Source organism: Coregonus clupeaformis, chromosome 25 (genome assembly GCF_020615455.1).
Source record: "Coregonus clupeaformis isolate EN_2021a chromosome 25, ASM2061545v1, whole genome shotgun sequence".
NCBI classification, from domain to species: domain Eukaryota; kingdom Metazoa; phylum Chordata; class Actinopteri; order Salmoniformes; family Salmonidae; genus Coregonus; species Coregonus clupeaformis.
Window position 1 is genome coordinate 36,448,577 of NC_059216.1, and position 16,465 is coordinate 36,465,041.

The 16,465-nt window shown below is 41.1% G+C and overlaps 1 protein-coding gene across 8 annotated transcripts in view; it reads right to left on the reverse strand.

Moving 5' to 3' along the window:
• Positions 1 to 14,493, reverse strand: part of LOC121539590 (DNA (cytosine-5)-methyltransferase 3A) — an 80,426-nt gene extending 65,933 nt beyond the window's left edge. For 4 of the 8 annotated variants that reach the window (XM_041848207.2, XM_041848206.2, XM_045207599.1 and 1 more), the window contains exons 1-3: positions 14,379 to 14,493; positions 12,674 to 12,867; positions 9,104 to 9,214 (exon numbers count right to left, since the gene is read on the reverse strand). In XM_041848207.2, the coding sequence (XP_041704141.2) occupies positions 9,104 to 9,214; positions 12,674 to 12,757 (195 nt within the window). In that variant the 5' untranslated portion in view covers positions 12,758 to 12,867; positions 14,379 to 14,493. The remainder of the gene's footprint in view (positions 1 to 9,103; positions 9,215 to 12,673; positions 12,868 to 14,378) is intronic. The other 4 variants (XM_041848209.2, XM_041848208.2, XM_045207598.1 and 1 more) reach the window with 3 other exon arrangements.
• Between the last annotated feature and the right edge of the window lie 1,972 nt (positions 14,494 to 16,465).

A 16,465-nucleotide genomic window follows, 5' to 3' on the forward strand; every position in this document is an offset into this window, starting at 1 on the left:
TGGTCGTTTGACTGCGGACCCATTGCGGACGCAGGCAATGAGGCAGTGATCGCTGAGATCCTGGTTGAAGACAGCAGAGGTGTATTTATAGGGTAAATTAGTCAGGATAATATCTATGAGGGTGCACATGTTAACGGATTTAGGGTTGTACCTGGTAGGTTCCTTGATAATTTGTGTGAGATTGAGGGCATCTAGTTTAGATTGTAGGACGGCCGGGGTGTTAAGCATATCCCAGTTTAGGACACCAAGTAATACGAACTCTGAGGATAGATGGGGGGCAATCAATTCACATATGGTGTCCAGGGCACAGCTGGGGGCTGAGGGGGGTCTGTAGCAAGCGGCAACAGTGAGAGACTTATTTCTGGAAAGGTGGATTTTTAGAAGTAGAAGCTCAAACTGTTTGGGCACAGACCTGGATAGTATGATAGAGCTCTGCAGGCTATCTCTACAGTAGATTGCAACTCCGCCCCCTTTGGCAGTTCTATCTAGACGGAAAATGTTGTAGTTGGGAATGGACATTTCTGAATCTTTGCAGGCCTTCCTAAGCCAGGATTCAGACACTGCTAGAACATCAGGGTTGGCGGAGTGTGCTAACGCAGTGAATAACTCAAACTTAGGGAGGAGGCTTCTGATATTAACATACAAGAAACCAAGGCTTTTGCGGTTACAGAAGTCAACAAATGATAGCGCCTGGGGAGTAGGAGTGATACTGTCACGCCCTGACTCAGGGGACTCTTGTATGTTGAGTCAGGGTGTGGATATTCTAAGTTGTATTTTCTATGTTTGTGATCTAGGTTTTGTAGTTCTATGTTTGGCAGGGTGTGTTTCCCAATCAGAGGCAGCTGTCGCTCGTTGTCTCTGATTGGGGAGCATACTTAGGCAGCCTATTGGCAATTATGGGTTGTGGGATCTTGTTCCGTGAGTAGGCTTGTTTTGTGTTCAGCCTTTGGACTTCACGTTTGGTTTGGTTTGTTGTTTTGTCGTGTGTTTATTTGTTGTAAATAAACATGTATGCATATCACGCTGCGCCTTGGTCTGACCCGTCCTTGAACGAATGTGACAGATACTGGGGGCTACAGGGCCTGGGTTAACCTCTACATCACCAGAGGAACAGAGGAGGAATAGAATAAGTATACGGCTAAAGGCTTTAAGAACTGGTCTTCTAGTGCGTTGGGTACAGAGAATAAAAGGGGCAGATTTCTGGGCGTTGTAGAATAGATTCAGGGCATTATGTACAGACAAGGATATGGAAGGATATGAGTACAGTGTAGGTAAACCTAAGCTTTGGGTAACGATGAAAGAGATAGCATCACTGGAGGCAGCGATTGAGCCGGTCTCCGCGTGTGTGGGGGGTGGGACAAAGGAGCTACAGTGAGGGGGAAAAAGTATTTGATCCCCTGCTGATTTTTTACGTTTGCCCACTGACAAAGAAATGATCAGTCTATAATTTTAATGGTAGGTTTATTTGAACAGTGAGAGACAGAATAACAACAACAAAATCCAGAAAAACGCATGTCAAAAATGTTATAAATTGATTTGCATTTTAATGAGAGATGCACACATCTCAGGAGGGATTTTGTTCCACTCCTCTTTGCAGATCTTCTCCAAGTCATTAAGGTTTCGAGGCTGACGTTTGGCAACTCGAACCTTCAGCTCCCTCCACAGATTTTCTATGGGATAAGGTCTGGAGACTGGCTAGGCCACTCCAGGACCTTAATGTGCTTCTTCTTGAGCCACTCCTTTGTTGCCTTGGCCGTGTGTTTTGGGTCATTGTCATGCTGGAATACCCATCCACGACCCATTTTCAATGCCCTGACTGAGGGAAGGAGGTTCTCACCCAAGATTTGACGGTACATGGCCCCGTCCATCGTCCCTTTGATGTGGTGAAGTTGTCCTGTCCCCTTAGCAGAATAACACCCCTAAAGCATGATGTTTCCACCTCCATGTTTGACAGTGGGGATGGTGTTCTTGGGGTCATAGGCAGCATTCCTCCTCCTCCAAACACGGCGAGTTGAGTTGATGCCAAAGAGCTCGATTTTGGTCTCATCTGACCACAACACTTTCACCTAGTTCTCCTCTGAATCATTCAGATGTTCATTGGCAAACTTCAGACGGCCCTGTATATGTGCTTTCTTGAGCAGGGGGACCTTGCGGGCGCTGCAGGATTTCAGTCCTTCACGGCGTAGTGTGTTACCAATTGTTTTCTTGGTGACTATGGTCCCAGCTGCCTTGAGATCATTGACAAGATCCTCCCGTGTAGTTCTGGGCTGATTCCTCACAGTTCTCATGATCATTGCAACTCCACGAGGTGAGATCTTGCATTGAGCCACAGGCCAAGGGATATTGACAGTTATTTTGTGTTTCTTCCATTTGCGAATAATCACACCAACTGTTGTCACCTTCTCACCAAGCTGCTTGGCGATGGTCTTGTAGCCCATTCCAGCCTTGTGTAGGTCTACAATCTTGTCCCTGACATCCTTGGAGAGCTCTTTGGTCTTGGCCATGGTGGAGAGTTTGGAATCTGATTGATTGATTGCTTCTGTGGACAGGTGTCTTTTATACAGGTAACAAACTGAGATTAGCAGCACTCCCTTTAAGAGTGTGCTCCTAATCTCAGCTCGTTACCTGTATAAAAGACACCTGGGAGCCAGAAATCTTTCTGATTGAGAGGGGGTCAAATACTTATTTCCCTCATTAAAATGCAAATCAATTTATAACATTTTTGACATGCGTTGTTATGGATTTTGTTGTTGTTATTCTGTCTCTCACTGTTCAAATAAACCTACCATTAAAATTATAGACTGATAATTTCTTTGTCAGTGGGCAAACGTACAAAATCAGCAGGGGATCAAATACTTTTTTCCCTCACTGTATCTGAGGCAGGTTGAGCGGGACTGGGGGCTCTACAGTGAAAAAGTACAGTAAGAACTAACTGAAACAGCAATAGGCAAGGCATATTGACATGGGAGTGAGGCATAAAGCAATCACAGGTGTTATTCAAGAGAGCTAAGACAACAGCTAGTAATGGCGACGAAAGTTTGAGCTGAGGCTAAACAGATAAACAGGATGGGGTACCGTATAAAGGAACAGTCCAGTAGGCATCAGCTGTGTAGCTGAGTGATCATAAGGTCCAGTGAACAGCAATAGGTGAGTCCGGGAGCAGTTCAGTGGCTGCTATGGCACAGGCGAGCAGGAGCTGTTTTTCATGGATAGGGCTTGGCCCCTTAGTTGCAGTGAAGGGAAATCTTAATACTACAGCACATTCTAGACGATTCTGTGCTTCCAAATTTGTGACAACAGTTTGGGGAAGGCCCTTTCCTGTTTCAGCATGACAATGTCCCCGTGCACAAAGTGAGGTCCATTCAGAAATGGTTTGTCTAGATCGGTGTGGAAGAGCTTGACTGGCCTGCACAGAGCGCTGACCTCAACCCCATCGAACACCTTTGGGATGAATTGGAACACCGACTGCGAGCCAGGCCTAATCGCCCAGCATCAGTGCCCGACCACACTAATGCTCTTGTGCATGAATGGAAGCAAGTCACCGCAGCAATGTTCCAACATCTAGTGGAAAGCCTTCCCAGAAGATTGGAGGCTGTTATAGCAGCAAAGGGGGGACCAACTTCATATTAATGCCCATGATTTTGGAATGAGATGTTCGACGAGCAGGTGTCATGTAGTGTAAATTGTTATTTTAAAAACTCACTTGCTATGGCTTTACATCACCTGCCATCACATGGTTGGAGAGTTATTTATCCAATAGAACCCAGAGAGTGTTCTTCAATGGAAGCTTCTCTAACATCAGACGTGTTCAGTGCGGTGTCCCTCAGGGCAGTTGCTTTGGGCCGTTACCCTTCTCTATTTTTACAAATGATTTGCCACTGGTCTTACACGAAGCTAGAATGACTATGTACTGTATGCGGATGATTCCACATTCTACATCTCAGCACCCAAAGTGAGCTCAGTGAAATTCTAAGTTACAGTCAGTATCAGAATGGCTGAATAATAATAAACTGGTCTTAAATATATCTAAAACTAAAAGCATTGTATTTGGATCAAAACATTCTCTAAGACCTAAACCTCAACTGGAGTTGTGCATAAAGGGTGTAACTATTGAGCAAGTTGAGGAAAATAAACTCCTAGGTATAACATTGGATGGTCAATTATCATGGTCAAGTCATTTTGACAAAGTTATTGGGAAGATGGGGAAGGGTTTATAAAAAGATGTTCTGCATTTTTTACACAAAAATCAACTGTACTAGTTGTTCAGGCTCTGGTCTTGTCCCATCTTGATTACTGTCCAGTAATATGGTAATGTTCAGCAAAGAAAGACCTAACAAAGCTGCAGCTGGCTCAAAACAGAGCAGCACGCCTTGCCCTTAACTGCACAATCAGAACTAACATTAACAACATGCATGCCAGTCTTTCCTGGTTCAGGGTTGACGAGAGATTAACTGCTTCTCTTATAGGTTTTATGAGAAATATCACTGTGATGAAAATGTAAGATTGTCTGCATAATCAAATAACATACAGCTCAGACACCCATACATACCCCACAAGACATGCCACCAGGGGTCTCTTCACAGTCCCCAAATCCAAAACAAATTCACGCAACGGACAGTATTATACAAAGCCATGATCACCTGGAACTCCCTTCCATCTGCAACTACTAAAGCAAACAGCAAGATTACAGTTAAAAAATTGATAAAACAACATCTCATGGCAGTGATGGCACAATAGGGACTGTGAAATGAGACACACACAAACACACGCACACACTCTATCACACTCTAAAGCCCTATTCGGACAGGATAAGTTTTACTGAGGGAGCTCAGGTCATGTAATTATGTGCACAAGCACAAATCACCACATCTGTCATTTTAGTCCCGTCCGAATCTGCCATGTCAGTCATTTTTTACTAGGCAGGAAGGTTATTATCCCAGCCCTAAAAACCTCCTGTTTTTCGGCAAACTCCCAGGCCCTCTGATAATACTTATCCCGTGCCAATCGTCATCCCTGTGTTGTGAGGGATATTACAGTTTAACAGGTGCTGCACCCAGTTTGGGTAAGAACATGGGAAGAAATTGATGCTTCAAACAAAGTGCTATGGACCTAGCCTACAGATTAATGATCTGTTTTGTCACATATCAACTTTACTAATGCCATACTTCTCTTTTAAAAAATGAAGTGGATGATATTGTGCCAATGAATTGATAAATTGCCAAATATGTCAGGTAATTACATTTCTACATAGGTTACAGTTCATAGTTCTTATTGATATGCATTCTTATTTAGACTTTCTCCAAACTGAAGGTCATTAGGCCAATATTAGGCCATCCCTAGACATGTGAATATCTTCATGCCTAGAAGAGCCTCCAGGCTTCCGTCATAATGGTCAATTTTGAATAAGGAAAAAATAATAATTACAGGGGCAGTTTGGTAAAACTAATCCTGTCCGAATCATCCACTGGAAAAACTGACATGCTGGGGTAATAATTACATAACCGACGTTCTATAGTAATACTAGTCCCGTGCGAATAGGGCTTAACATACACAATCTACACACACATTATTCTATAGTTATGTTGTTTATATATCGTTGTATTTTACATTTGTGTGACTGTTTTGTTACTTGCCGTGCTTTATGTTTTTGTGTGGACCCCAGGAAGAATAGCTGCTGCTTCGGCAAATAATAATAATAATAATAATATGCCATTTAGCAGACGCTTTTATCCAAAGCGACTTACAGTCATGCGTGCATACATTTTTGTGTATGGGTGGTCCAGCTGAGCTACAGAGGACCACATAATAATAATAAACTGGTCTTAAATATATCAAATGCTAATGATAATCCAAATAAACCAATAAAAAAATCAATAATACATGAGATCTGAGACTTTAGATTGTGAAACATTAAATGGAGGATGTTGTGGAAAAGATTTTTATTATATCAGACTAATGACTGCTTATTAATAACTAATGACTGCTTCCTTGGTCTCCTTAGAGCAAACAATCTTAATTATACTGCAATGCAGAGTAGAAGAAAAAACATGTCCACTGCTATTTGTCAAGCTATTTTCAGAAAAGTGTTCTGAAATCAAATTCCACTGATTTCTCACTGACATAAGAAACAGGGAAAGCATTTTACAGAAACATTACACAACAACACGTAGTGTAAGGAAGAGCGAAAGAGTGAGAGAGACAGTGTGTCTGAGAAATGCAACATTACACTTTCTGTCAGCACCAGGGTGTTACGAAACACAACCCAGTGACCGACAACTGGCCCCCTGCCAAAGGTCACAGAGGTCATAGACAAGACAGACATAGAATGTCAGGAAACTCAGCCAACTCATGGTGTTAACTATCACAACACCAAGAATAACAAAATTATGCTAAAATCAATCTTGGCCACATATACTGAATATATATATGATTTTTCTTCATCGAATCAGCCATTATAAGCCACTCACATTTTTCAGTCTCCATACATTTATAAAGACTTTTAGTTCTCACTGCACTGTGTGTTGGTTGACCAGCTGATCTCTCCTGGCTAAAGTTTTAGCGTGATGAACTCCGTTTAGAGACCCATTGACTTAAGGCTTAACCTGTTAAACTCTAAGCGGTTGTTTTGGGCCCTGTGAGTTTGGAGGGTACCCCCAAAGTGACATATCATTTGAAAGCTACAGGCTTTGTCTTTTTGGAAATCAAACTCAAATCTTACTGCTGGCAATGTCATTCGAATGTTTAGAGCGCAACCATTCGGTAAAAGATCTGACAATTTGTTTTTTTTCAATTTTTTAAAAATTCATTTTGGAACTGTAATTTGTGACATATTTTATCTCAAACCTAGACTTTCAAATCTCTTATTCCCAAATGTTTGGGGGGGCCTGCTGTATCTCAGGCTCTGTAGTAGTCACATTGTTTCTGACCCCTTTCTAACAGTACTAAGCATGTGTTTGTTGGACTTACAGTTTTGAAACCGAAATGTACTTTATGAGGGTAGCATCCAATATTATGCGTCGTTTAGAAAATGCCACCAGAGGGGTTCAGAGTGTAACAGGTTTTAAGGTTCTGTTTGTCACGTCTCCTCCCGTTGCTCCCCTCCGGCGCTCTGATTCGTCGGTCTACTGAGCCACCGGTCTGAGCGCATCACCTCGGCAACACCGGAATGGGAACCCAACGCACCCTAATCACCTCCAGCGCACCTGCACCTCATCTCATCACCACCCCTATTTAGCCCTGGACTGTTCCTTATGATGTTGTGTGTGATTGTTTTGCTTCGTGTCATGTACTCTATCTTTGTTAATTCTCTTTGTCATTGTTTGAGTAAACCTTGACCTTGTTAATTCCTGTGTCTGCGTCCTGCCTCTTTGTATACTCAGTACTCGTCACACTGTCAATAGTAACGCAAGAGAAAGATTCCTAATGACAACTATGTGATTCACCCAGCCTCTAGTAGGGATGGGCACGGTTATTCGAATATCCGAACGGAGGTTAGTTTTCGAATACTTGCGAAAGTATTCATTTTTTAGGGAAAAAAATCATAGGCCTAATTTAACAATGAAAAGGCTTTGTCTCAATTAAATATAATTATCTATGTGACATTGCTACACAAAAGAATATACCATGATATTTGAAATTCTTAATTTAATTAAAAAACTAACTTTTGAATGTAGGTTTTATGACACGTGCGCCATAAAAATACAAACCGTATAGCCTACACATGTTTCACGCGTGTAGCTTGTTGTTGGCACTACAGTCAGAGGGTCCATGTGAAGCAATGTGAAGTGGAGGATTTCTAATCAATGCAAAATGGAATTTAAATTACGGAATTAAGTTAGCTACAATGAGCAACCGACAGGTAGGCTGTTGTTTAATCTGAATGGAGTTGTAGACAAGGACAGGGAGTACAGCAAAATAGCCTCACTTGCCTAGCTAGCTGGCTATCTTAGCTAGCGTATTTACATCTATTTGATTGAAGTAAAGACAGGCACTGCCAGATAGGATGATAGCATTTACAAGTTTACAAGTTTATCTAACTAGGGCAAGTCAGTAGCTACTTTTTTCTCTCTCTCTTTCCTGTGTCATACACACCACCGGCCCTAGCAGACCACTCCATGGTGAAGGCCGTTTATGATGAACTTCACCAACGCTGTGGAGCCGAGACCAAGCTTTGTAGAATCTATCTCCGAACACATCGATTTGCCCCAGGTCAATACTTACAAAAATAATAATTATGAAATGCCCACCTTGCACCTATGTTTGGCCTCTGTAGTTGTTTGCTGAAATTCTGACTTTTTCAATAAAGTTTCATCAAAATGAACCACCAATTGTTTGCTCATTGCTGTTGCTCTAAGATGGCAACGGCGCAAATGCGAATGTGCCCATTGAATCTCAATAAGGAAATAGTCTGTGGTGGTACAAGGTAGGCGTTTCATTTTTTCTTTTTTGGGGCAAATCGATGTAGTCGGAGCTAGATTCCACAAAGCCTGGTCTCAGATCCACGCCGTTGGTGAAGTTCATCAGAAACTTCCTTCACAATGGAGTGGAGTTTAGTCCGCCACACCGACCCCTGCCCATCCCCTGCCCTGCTGCCGAGTTGCACAGGCTGCGCAGCAAACAAGTGTCCCAGTTTTTAAAAAGTTACAGAAAAACATGTTTTTCGACTATCCGGATATCCGAAAAAATGTCATGATATTATTCGAATAGTGAAATTATTTCAAATACCCATCCCTATTCTCTGGCACAGTGTTTTCTCCTACGACTGCTATCCATGCATCTCACAGCTGTGAAAACACTCACTGAGGCACAATGTCACTATGCATGACGGAGTTTCGTAAGAGATGCCTTTGCAATGACTGTAAACACATAGTATATGTTATAGGACCTTTGGCATATGGCAAATGAACTTGAAACTTGAACCGTTGTATACAAACATATCTGGGATCATTTTAATAACCAAATTGTATATTTAGCTAGTTTTACAATAAACCTACAACGTGTGCAGCTTTCAGGTCCATAAGACAGTGTTTCTTGTTTCTCCATTGATGGTTATGAAAAAAATTCTAAAGCCCAATAAAGATATTATTACAAATAATCTACTCACAGGTATCTGCTTGCGTTTCTTCCCAGCAGGCCGGCCCACTTTACAGGTGGTGTTGCTTTTAGCTGATTTCTCCTCTGTTGCCAGCTCCTTGTCCAGTATCGCACTTTCACTCTGTCAAACAACCACGCAACACAATATTATCAATCTCACTCTGTCAAACTAAAACACACAACACAATATTTTCACCCTCATATGAAGAATCAGGTAGAATCACAGTCAAATCAGGTAGAATCACAGTAGAATCAGGTAGAATCACAGTAGAATCAGAGAAAATCAAAGCAAAATCAGGTAGAATCAAAGTAGAGTCCGATAGAATTACAGTAGAATCAGGTAGAATTACAGTAGAATCAAATAGAATTACAGTAGAATCAGAATGAATCACAGTAAAATCAGGTAGAATCACAGTAGAATCAGAGTAGCGTCAGGTAGAATCACAAACCAACCATATAAAAAATGTGACATCAGTCAATTAGATATCTAACTACTATCAACTAGCTTATCTAAGGTGTCTACTTTAACCCTAAAATTGTACCCTGAATTTACTGTATAGCTCTCAGTTCACAGTTAAAATGAAATGCATAGTAAACATCACCCATAGAATTGAGAGGCAGTATGAATGTGTAATGTGATTCTAATTGTAGTGCAACTGTATACTGTACAGGGTTGGGGTCAATTCCATTTAAATTCCAGTCAATTCAGGAAGTACACTGAAGTTCTAATTCCAATTCCAATTATCTTCATTGTTTTCTAACGACGAAAATGTGGAATTGGAATTTGGTTTACTGTCTGAATTGACTGGAATTGAAATGGAATTGACCCCAACCCTGTACAGTGTGCAGTATAAATTCCAACTCTTGAACAGTTTAGGGACTCTCAATAGGTCTCCATCCTGTGCCTCTTTGAGATGAAGAGAGACAATGGGACAGATGGGATTTGAATGACATGTCCCTTTGAGTCTGGGTGAAGTGAGAGCTATAGATACTATCACAGAGCCTGACCTCACTGAGATACATTCCCTAATGACACTATTACAAAGACACTGTGAGTGTGTGTGTATGTGTGTGTGTGGACCCCCTCCTGCACATTCCCTTTGATGAATAAAACTGTGTCCTCCCCCTAAGACAAAGCCCTCTAAGGTGATATGGACCAGGGGGACCTGATCCTAGATCAGCACTCCTACTCTGACTGAGACTATTTTTGTGAATACAGGCCCAGGGCCTCAATATTAACTGAATAATATGTACTGACTGAGTGTCTTAGTGAGTGTGTTGTTTGGGGTATGAAGGGAGACAAGCTTGAACAATTAGTTGAAGCAGACCAAATCCTGCTTAGCAACCAGCTATCAGCATCACGAGGTGGGAGCTACTGGGAGCTGCCGATGAAAAACAGCCTTGGCTTGGAGCACAGTGGATGGAGCACAGTGAAAAAAAAGGCTGCCACATTATCTAGTCACATTATTTGTAGTAAATCTAGTATCTAGTACATGGAAAACCTTGTTTTGTTTTAATATGACTTGGGCGAGACCTGGATTCATATGCAATATTTCAATCATTCACATAATCCTCATAATCTATTTTTACATTTGATTAATAAAATGATCAGATTTTGCATTTTCATTGTCTGTTGTTTATTTCTCCAGCAGTGATTTCCCTCCTCCTCCTCCTATCTAGGACTGCGTCCCTATGGGCCCTGGTCAAAAGTAGTGCCCTACATAGGGAATAGGGTGCCATTTGGGACACAATCCTAGTGCCTGGTTAAGCCTGCCTCCACCAAAGGAGTATTGGCACTGCATGCACTCCTATTGCCTTTCTATATGGGATGAGCTGTCACCAACCCCCCACCAAATGGCAGAAATCACCAAGGGTGGAAAGTCGGTAATCGCAAGGGCGTATGCAGCCCTAAACGATGCCTCGTTTGGAGTGATGCCACACAACTAACACAATTCAGTGCTGTCTGATTCCATGGACATGTAGCCTTCTGTTGTATTGACAAAATCCTGAAAATGTTCAATGAAACAACACACCATTCTAACACATTACTAAAATATGTAAAAATGGCAATTCAAAAAGCAATACATGGCATAAAATACAATAACTATTTGGCACTATTCAATATCTCTGGCACTATTTCCAGTCGGAAGTCAGTTTATTTAAGGCAATGGTTGTTGCTTAGCAACAATAATACATTGGGTGGGCAGTGTGATGGGAGGAGAGTGTAGTAGATGAGAGAGGAGAGGAAGAGGAAGAGAGGAGAGAGGAGGATAAATGCCCCAGTATAACACAGAAACAGAGCAGTTTCAGCACCAACTGGCTGGCTCGCTGGCTGGCTGGCTCAGCGTACAACAGCCAACGCCCCACGTCACAGTAACAAACCAGTGGCATCTTTCTAACAGGCACAATCAGCACATAATACAGAAAGCTACCATTTGGGGGGGCATCAATGATGCTTTAACTATACAGTAGGCCTATGTGATCATGTTACAGACAGTACACTCTCCATTAATATACATTACTAATCATTTTCTTCTCCATATTTTCATCACTAGGGGTCCTATAGCGTCTCCTTATTGATTTTCTATAACTTGGTTAACCACATACATTAGATGACATATAGACAGTGGTTACTGGAAACTAATAGGCTATCTCTATGGCTAAATTCTCTGAGCTCAAACTGATATTGGTGATATTGCTAATTGGTTATATTGACTAATAAGCGTCCAGCATTTAGGAGTGTCTCTTCATTGATTTTCTTATAAGTTGGTTAACCCTAAGTAGAAGACATAGCAACATACATTAGATAGATGACCGATAGACACTGGTCACCAATATCTATGGGAATGGTCTGAGCTAAAGAGGTGATTGGTGATATTGTGGGTATATTTATCAATAAAGTATGACCTACATTGATGGGTTGAGTCCAGTTATATAAACCACAAAAATGTGTGTGGGGGGGGTCAAAGAGAACACTGTATTAATAAAGCCCTTTCACATCCGCAGTTGTCAATGTGGCTAATGGGTGGCTAATCACGGTTAACCCAGAACTCAAATCTTGAGTAATATGGTCAGATGCCATTTATGTTACGTAGTCTGTCGCCGAGAGATCAATGGGTGGCTAACTTACAGTGATCCAGCATTACATTTTATGATGTGTATAGTCCAACTGTAGAGCGTATAGATTCATTGCACTATATGAAACCTTACCTACAATCGCAACATTTGATGGGTGTATTTTGTGTATGGCCATTCTTGTATGGCAATTATGGAAATGATGTGGAAATTATTATGGAAATGATGTGTATTCCATCTGGGACCACGTTGGAAGCAAGAGAATCGCTTAAACGTTTTATCCCTTCGGTTGTATTCAGTTTCTTTTCCACAATAAATCAATCAAATCAATTACACAGTGGTTCAGGCTAATAATGCACAAAAAAAAACTCCATGACAAGATCTCTGATCAACATGGGTATGACATGTTATAATACACTTGTAATACACACTGTTATAACGTAATAGCACTTTTATAGTGCTTAAATGACAGTAGTTTTGCTTTACATAGCTGTTTGTTTCTTACCATTCTGTTCCCAGGTGCATCACAGGTGTAGTCTGAGTTTTTGAATGCAGCGGTGTTGGTGGTGGCAACAGTGTTGGACGGCATCGCCAAGAGTGCAAATCGTATGGATGATATTCTTAATGGAAATCAGAAGAAGCTTCAAAATTTGATAAATAAAATAAACAGAACAAAAAATGGTGATCAATGATCCTCCCCTGCAATATGAAGAACAACAAATTGAATCATTCATGCTGAAAAACTGGCAATACATAAAATAAGGACAAAAACATAAGTATTTATTATTAGAATATTATAACTTTATTATTATTCCTTAGTTTTTGTATTAAGTTGAACATTATTCTAGCCTACACAATGGATTCAATCAATCACAGTCTCCCTACTAATTGCAGTGATCTGATTAGGCAACAGTAGGGCCTATTAGGGCCGAACTGTCCATGGCTTTAGTTAGATTACTTGTTAGAACTACATTTTAAGGATGCTGAGAAGTTGTCAGTTCTCTCTAGTTTCTCCAGTTTCTCTTACACACAGTATAACACGTGTGTAGGCCTACGGTCTTATCGAAAACGAATGATATGCTGTATATGCATTATGCATATTATAGTCTATATGCATATTACATTTTCATTACAGCCAGTCTTTACAAACTGGACTTACTACTTTGCACAGACTACTGGCTACATGCAAGGCCTAGACTAGCCCACTTTAGCCTCCTACCTCTTTACCTAATTGAGATCAATAGCCTACCATGTGCACTTTAGAGCCTATAGAAACGGTATCAATGTTGATGGTCAATGTAACACTTTTCAGTGATTTTTCCAGAAGGCTTGTGATATAGGCCTAGTCTTGTTAGAGGCTAAACCTCCTTTGTGTTTTGGTCATTGCCCCCATTTTTAGCTAACGTTAGTGCTACACTACGGATAACTGCCGGCGTTAAAGTGCTCAAGACACACGTTCACCCACAGGCAGACTTTCTGACACATTGATACAAATGTAGCATGAATGCAACATTTATAACAGATTGGAATGATACTTAATATAAATGTAAACATATTGGTAAATGTATCACCATTGTTAAAGTGTAAATGCATGTTTCCATTTTTTCTTGAACAGACAAAAATGTTGCGGAAAATGATATTGCAGCTACAAAACGTGTTACTTTTAAAATTTAAAAATGAGTGTGGACTCAACGTTACGGCCTACTGTTCCATTGTCAGCACAAAACACACATCTGTACATTATAACAATTATGATTGATTGAAAGACTTTATCAATGCACACATGGTTGGCGGTCACCTGCATTTGTCACTCTTGAAGGCTAAATGACAAAGTTTTACACGTATTTGCAGTGGAAATCAGAATCTGTAAACCGGTGGGACTGTAGCCTATCCCGTTTATAGGCCACAACCATTTAAAGGATAAAACCCCCGATATTTTCAGACGGGCCGGTATTCTGTAGCAACAATCGCCGTTCTGTGTCTACAAATACGCGGTCATCAAGTTCAAGTGAAAATCGCAATGTCTAATCGTCAGTCTCCACATCTGCAAAAGCACAAAAAGGCTAACTGTTTCCCTTCACCACCACCATCGAGTGCAGCCAATCTGCCTTCCGTTCTCAGGGCTCTCATGACTGTGTCTATTCCGATAACGGTTAGGCTACCCATACAGAGGGTTTGGTGTTAACGGGCTATGTCACGGTGTTCATTACCCGTTTTGCCAAGTCCCAGGCCTGACCCTTTTTGTTTTCTCTTGCTCCGGGATACTCCTACTTCTTCTCTCCCCGTCCTCCACCTCCCCAGCCGGCCAGCACTCCGCCAGATGCTCCGTTCACACTGCAGGGGCCAGCGGACTGATCGTGTCTCCACCAGGTCCTAAAGGTAGTGGTGTAACGGCTGCTGCTTTACTGCCGGCTGCTGCTTTACTGCCATTAGGCTTATATTTTTATACAAAATATATGATTACAATTGTTGTTTCAAAATTATGTTATATTTCTGTGCCAAATACTGAAGACCAATATCCCAATAAATAAAACCCAATAACAAATAAAGATTTGTCCAGAGTGATTTGACCTAAATTACATTTTTAGTGGATTGATTAAACAAATATAGCAATAGTAATTCATAAATATACTCATCATATATTATTTCCATACATGCCCACTAGACGGGGACATAGTGTACATTCTGTCTGTTGCTTCGGGAGGATGTCAGTAGGCTATGTCAGTCTCAGACACATAACATAGTGCCTGAGGCTGAGGCTCTTACAAGCACAAACAGAACAAAACCATGGGGAGCAGACAGGCTACAGCTCTTTAGGAGAGAGGAGGGAGGGAGAGACGGGAGAGAGAGAAGGAGAGGGGGGGGGGAGAGACAGAGAAAAAGAGTGAGAGAGCGTGAGGGACAGCAGGTGGATGTGGTTCAGTGAGCTGGAAGCATGGCTGGAGCAAGGAGCTCCTCACATCACACAGCACCACGTCTGTAGGGTAGACTGACTTTCTCGGTCTCTCGTGGTCTGGTTCAGTCAAGGACAGCAGTATGATGACACAACCCACCGCAGAGGGAGAGGAGAACAGGAGCTGCTCTCACTGACCCCCACCCCCACACAGACAGACACATATGCACATACAACACACAAACACTCTTACGAATGCATGCATGCACACGCGAACACAACTTGCACGCATGACTGTAAGTCGCTTTGGATAAAAGCGTCTGCTAAATGGCATATTATCTATTATTTATTTTACCTTGAAACATAGCACTCATCTACAGACATCCAAGTGTCTAGTTGACCTCTGTCTTGATTTCTCTTTCAGTGTGGTCTGGTCTGATGCCTTCTTTGTATGTTATGATTACAGTTCATCTGCACATTAAACATCACACAATATTGTTTATCATTGGACGTCCTAGAATATATTACTCCCTGGGACCAATGGTAATCTCATCAGATAGGAGGGAGTTTTTTCCCAGGAATACTTTTTGGGCTTTCAACAACCACTCAATTACTTGAGACCACATAGATAGTGCATTCCTGTACATAGTGCAAATGATAACAATCAGTAAATACAGTTCTGGAAAAAGGCATCCCAATACAAAGCATATCAAGCTTTTAAATATTTTAATATATTTCACAATTTATTCATTTTATTTACAAAAGACAGTGGTCATGTGACATAAAACCATGTTTTAAAAATTAACATTAGAAACAAATGTATACCAGAAGCATAACGGTACATAACAGAGATAGATAAATAACATTTAGGGAAGCTTGTGGTTTGTCATCTTGCACATTTTCTCTATGCAAAAAAAAATGATCACAAAGTGCTGTATGTACCCTTCTATTGCATCTGTTGGCTAGAAGGAGATAATTCTAGAACTCTTGATAGCTCTAGAATGGTTGGTAGCTCTAGAACAATTGTTAGCTCTAGAACGGTTGGTAGCTCTAGAACTGTTGATAGCTCTAGAACTTGTAACGATTCAACATTTTAATTAAGGAAGACCATGTAAATGTGGGTGGTCTCAAAATTTGGACATCAACAACAACAACATATAGAATGTAGATATATCTGTATGATGACACACAACGTCTGCAAACATTGACACAAATGTAAAGGCTGAATAAAAGTGTACTGCTTTCCCTCCTGAACGACAATACATAAATACACTTTTTCCACATTGTCACACACTGAGACTAAAACTCCTACTTAAAAGGCTGATTGATATTCTTATATCTGCATGAATGGATTTTACTTTATACAGAACATCTAGGCACAAACTCAAATCATAACACTGCATT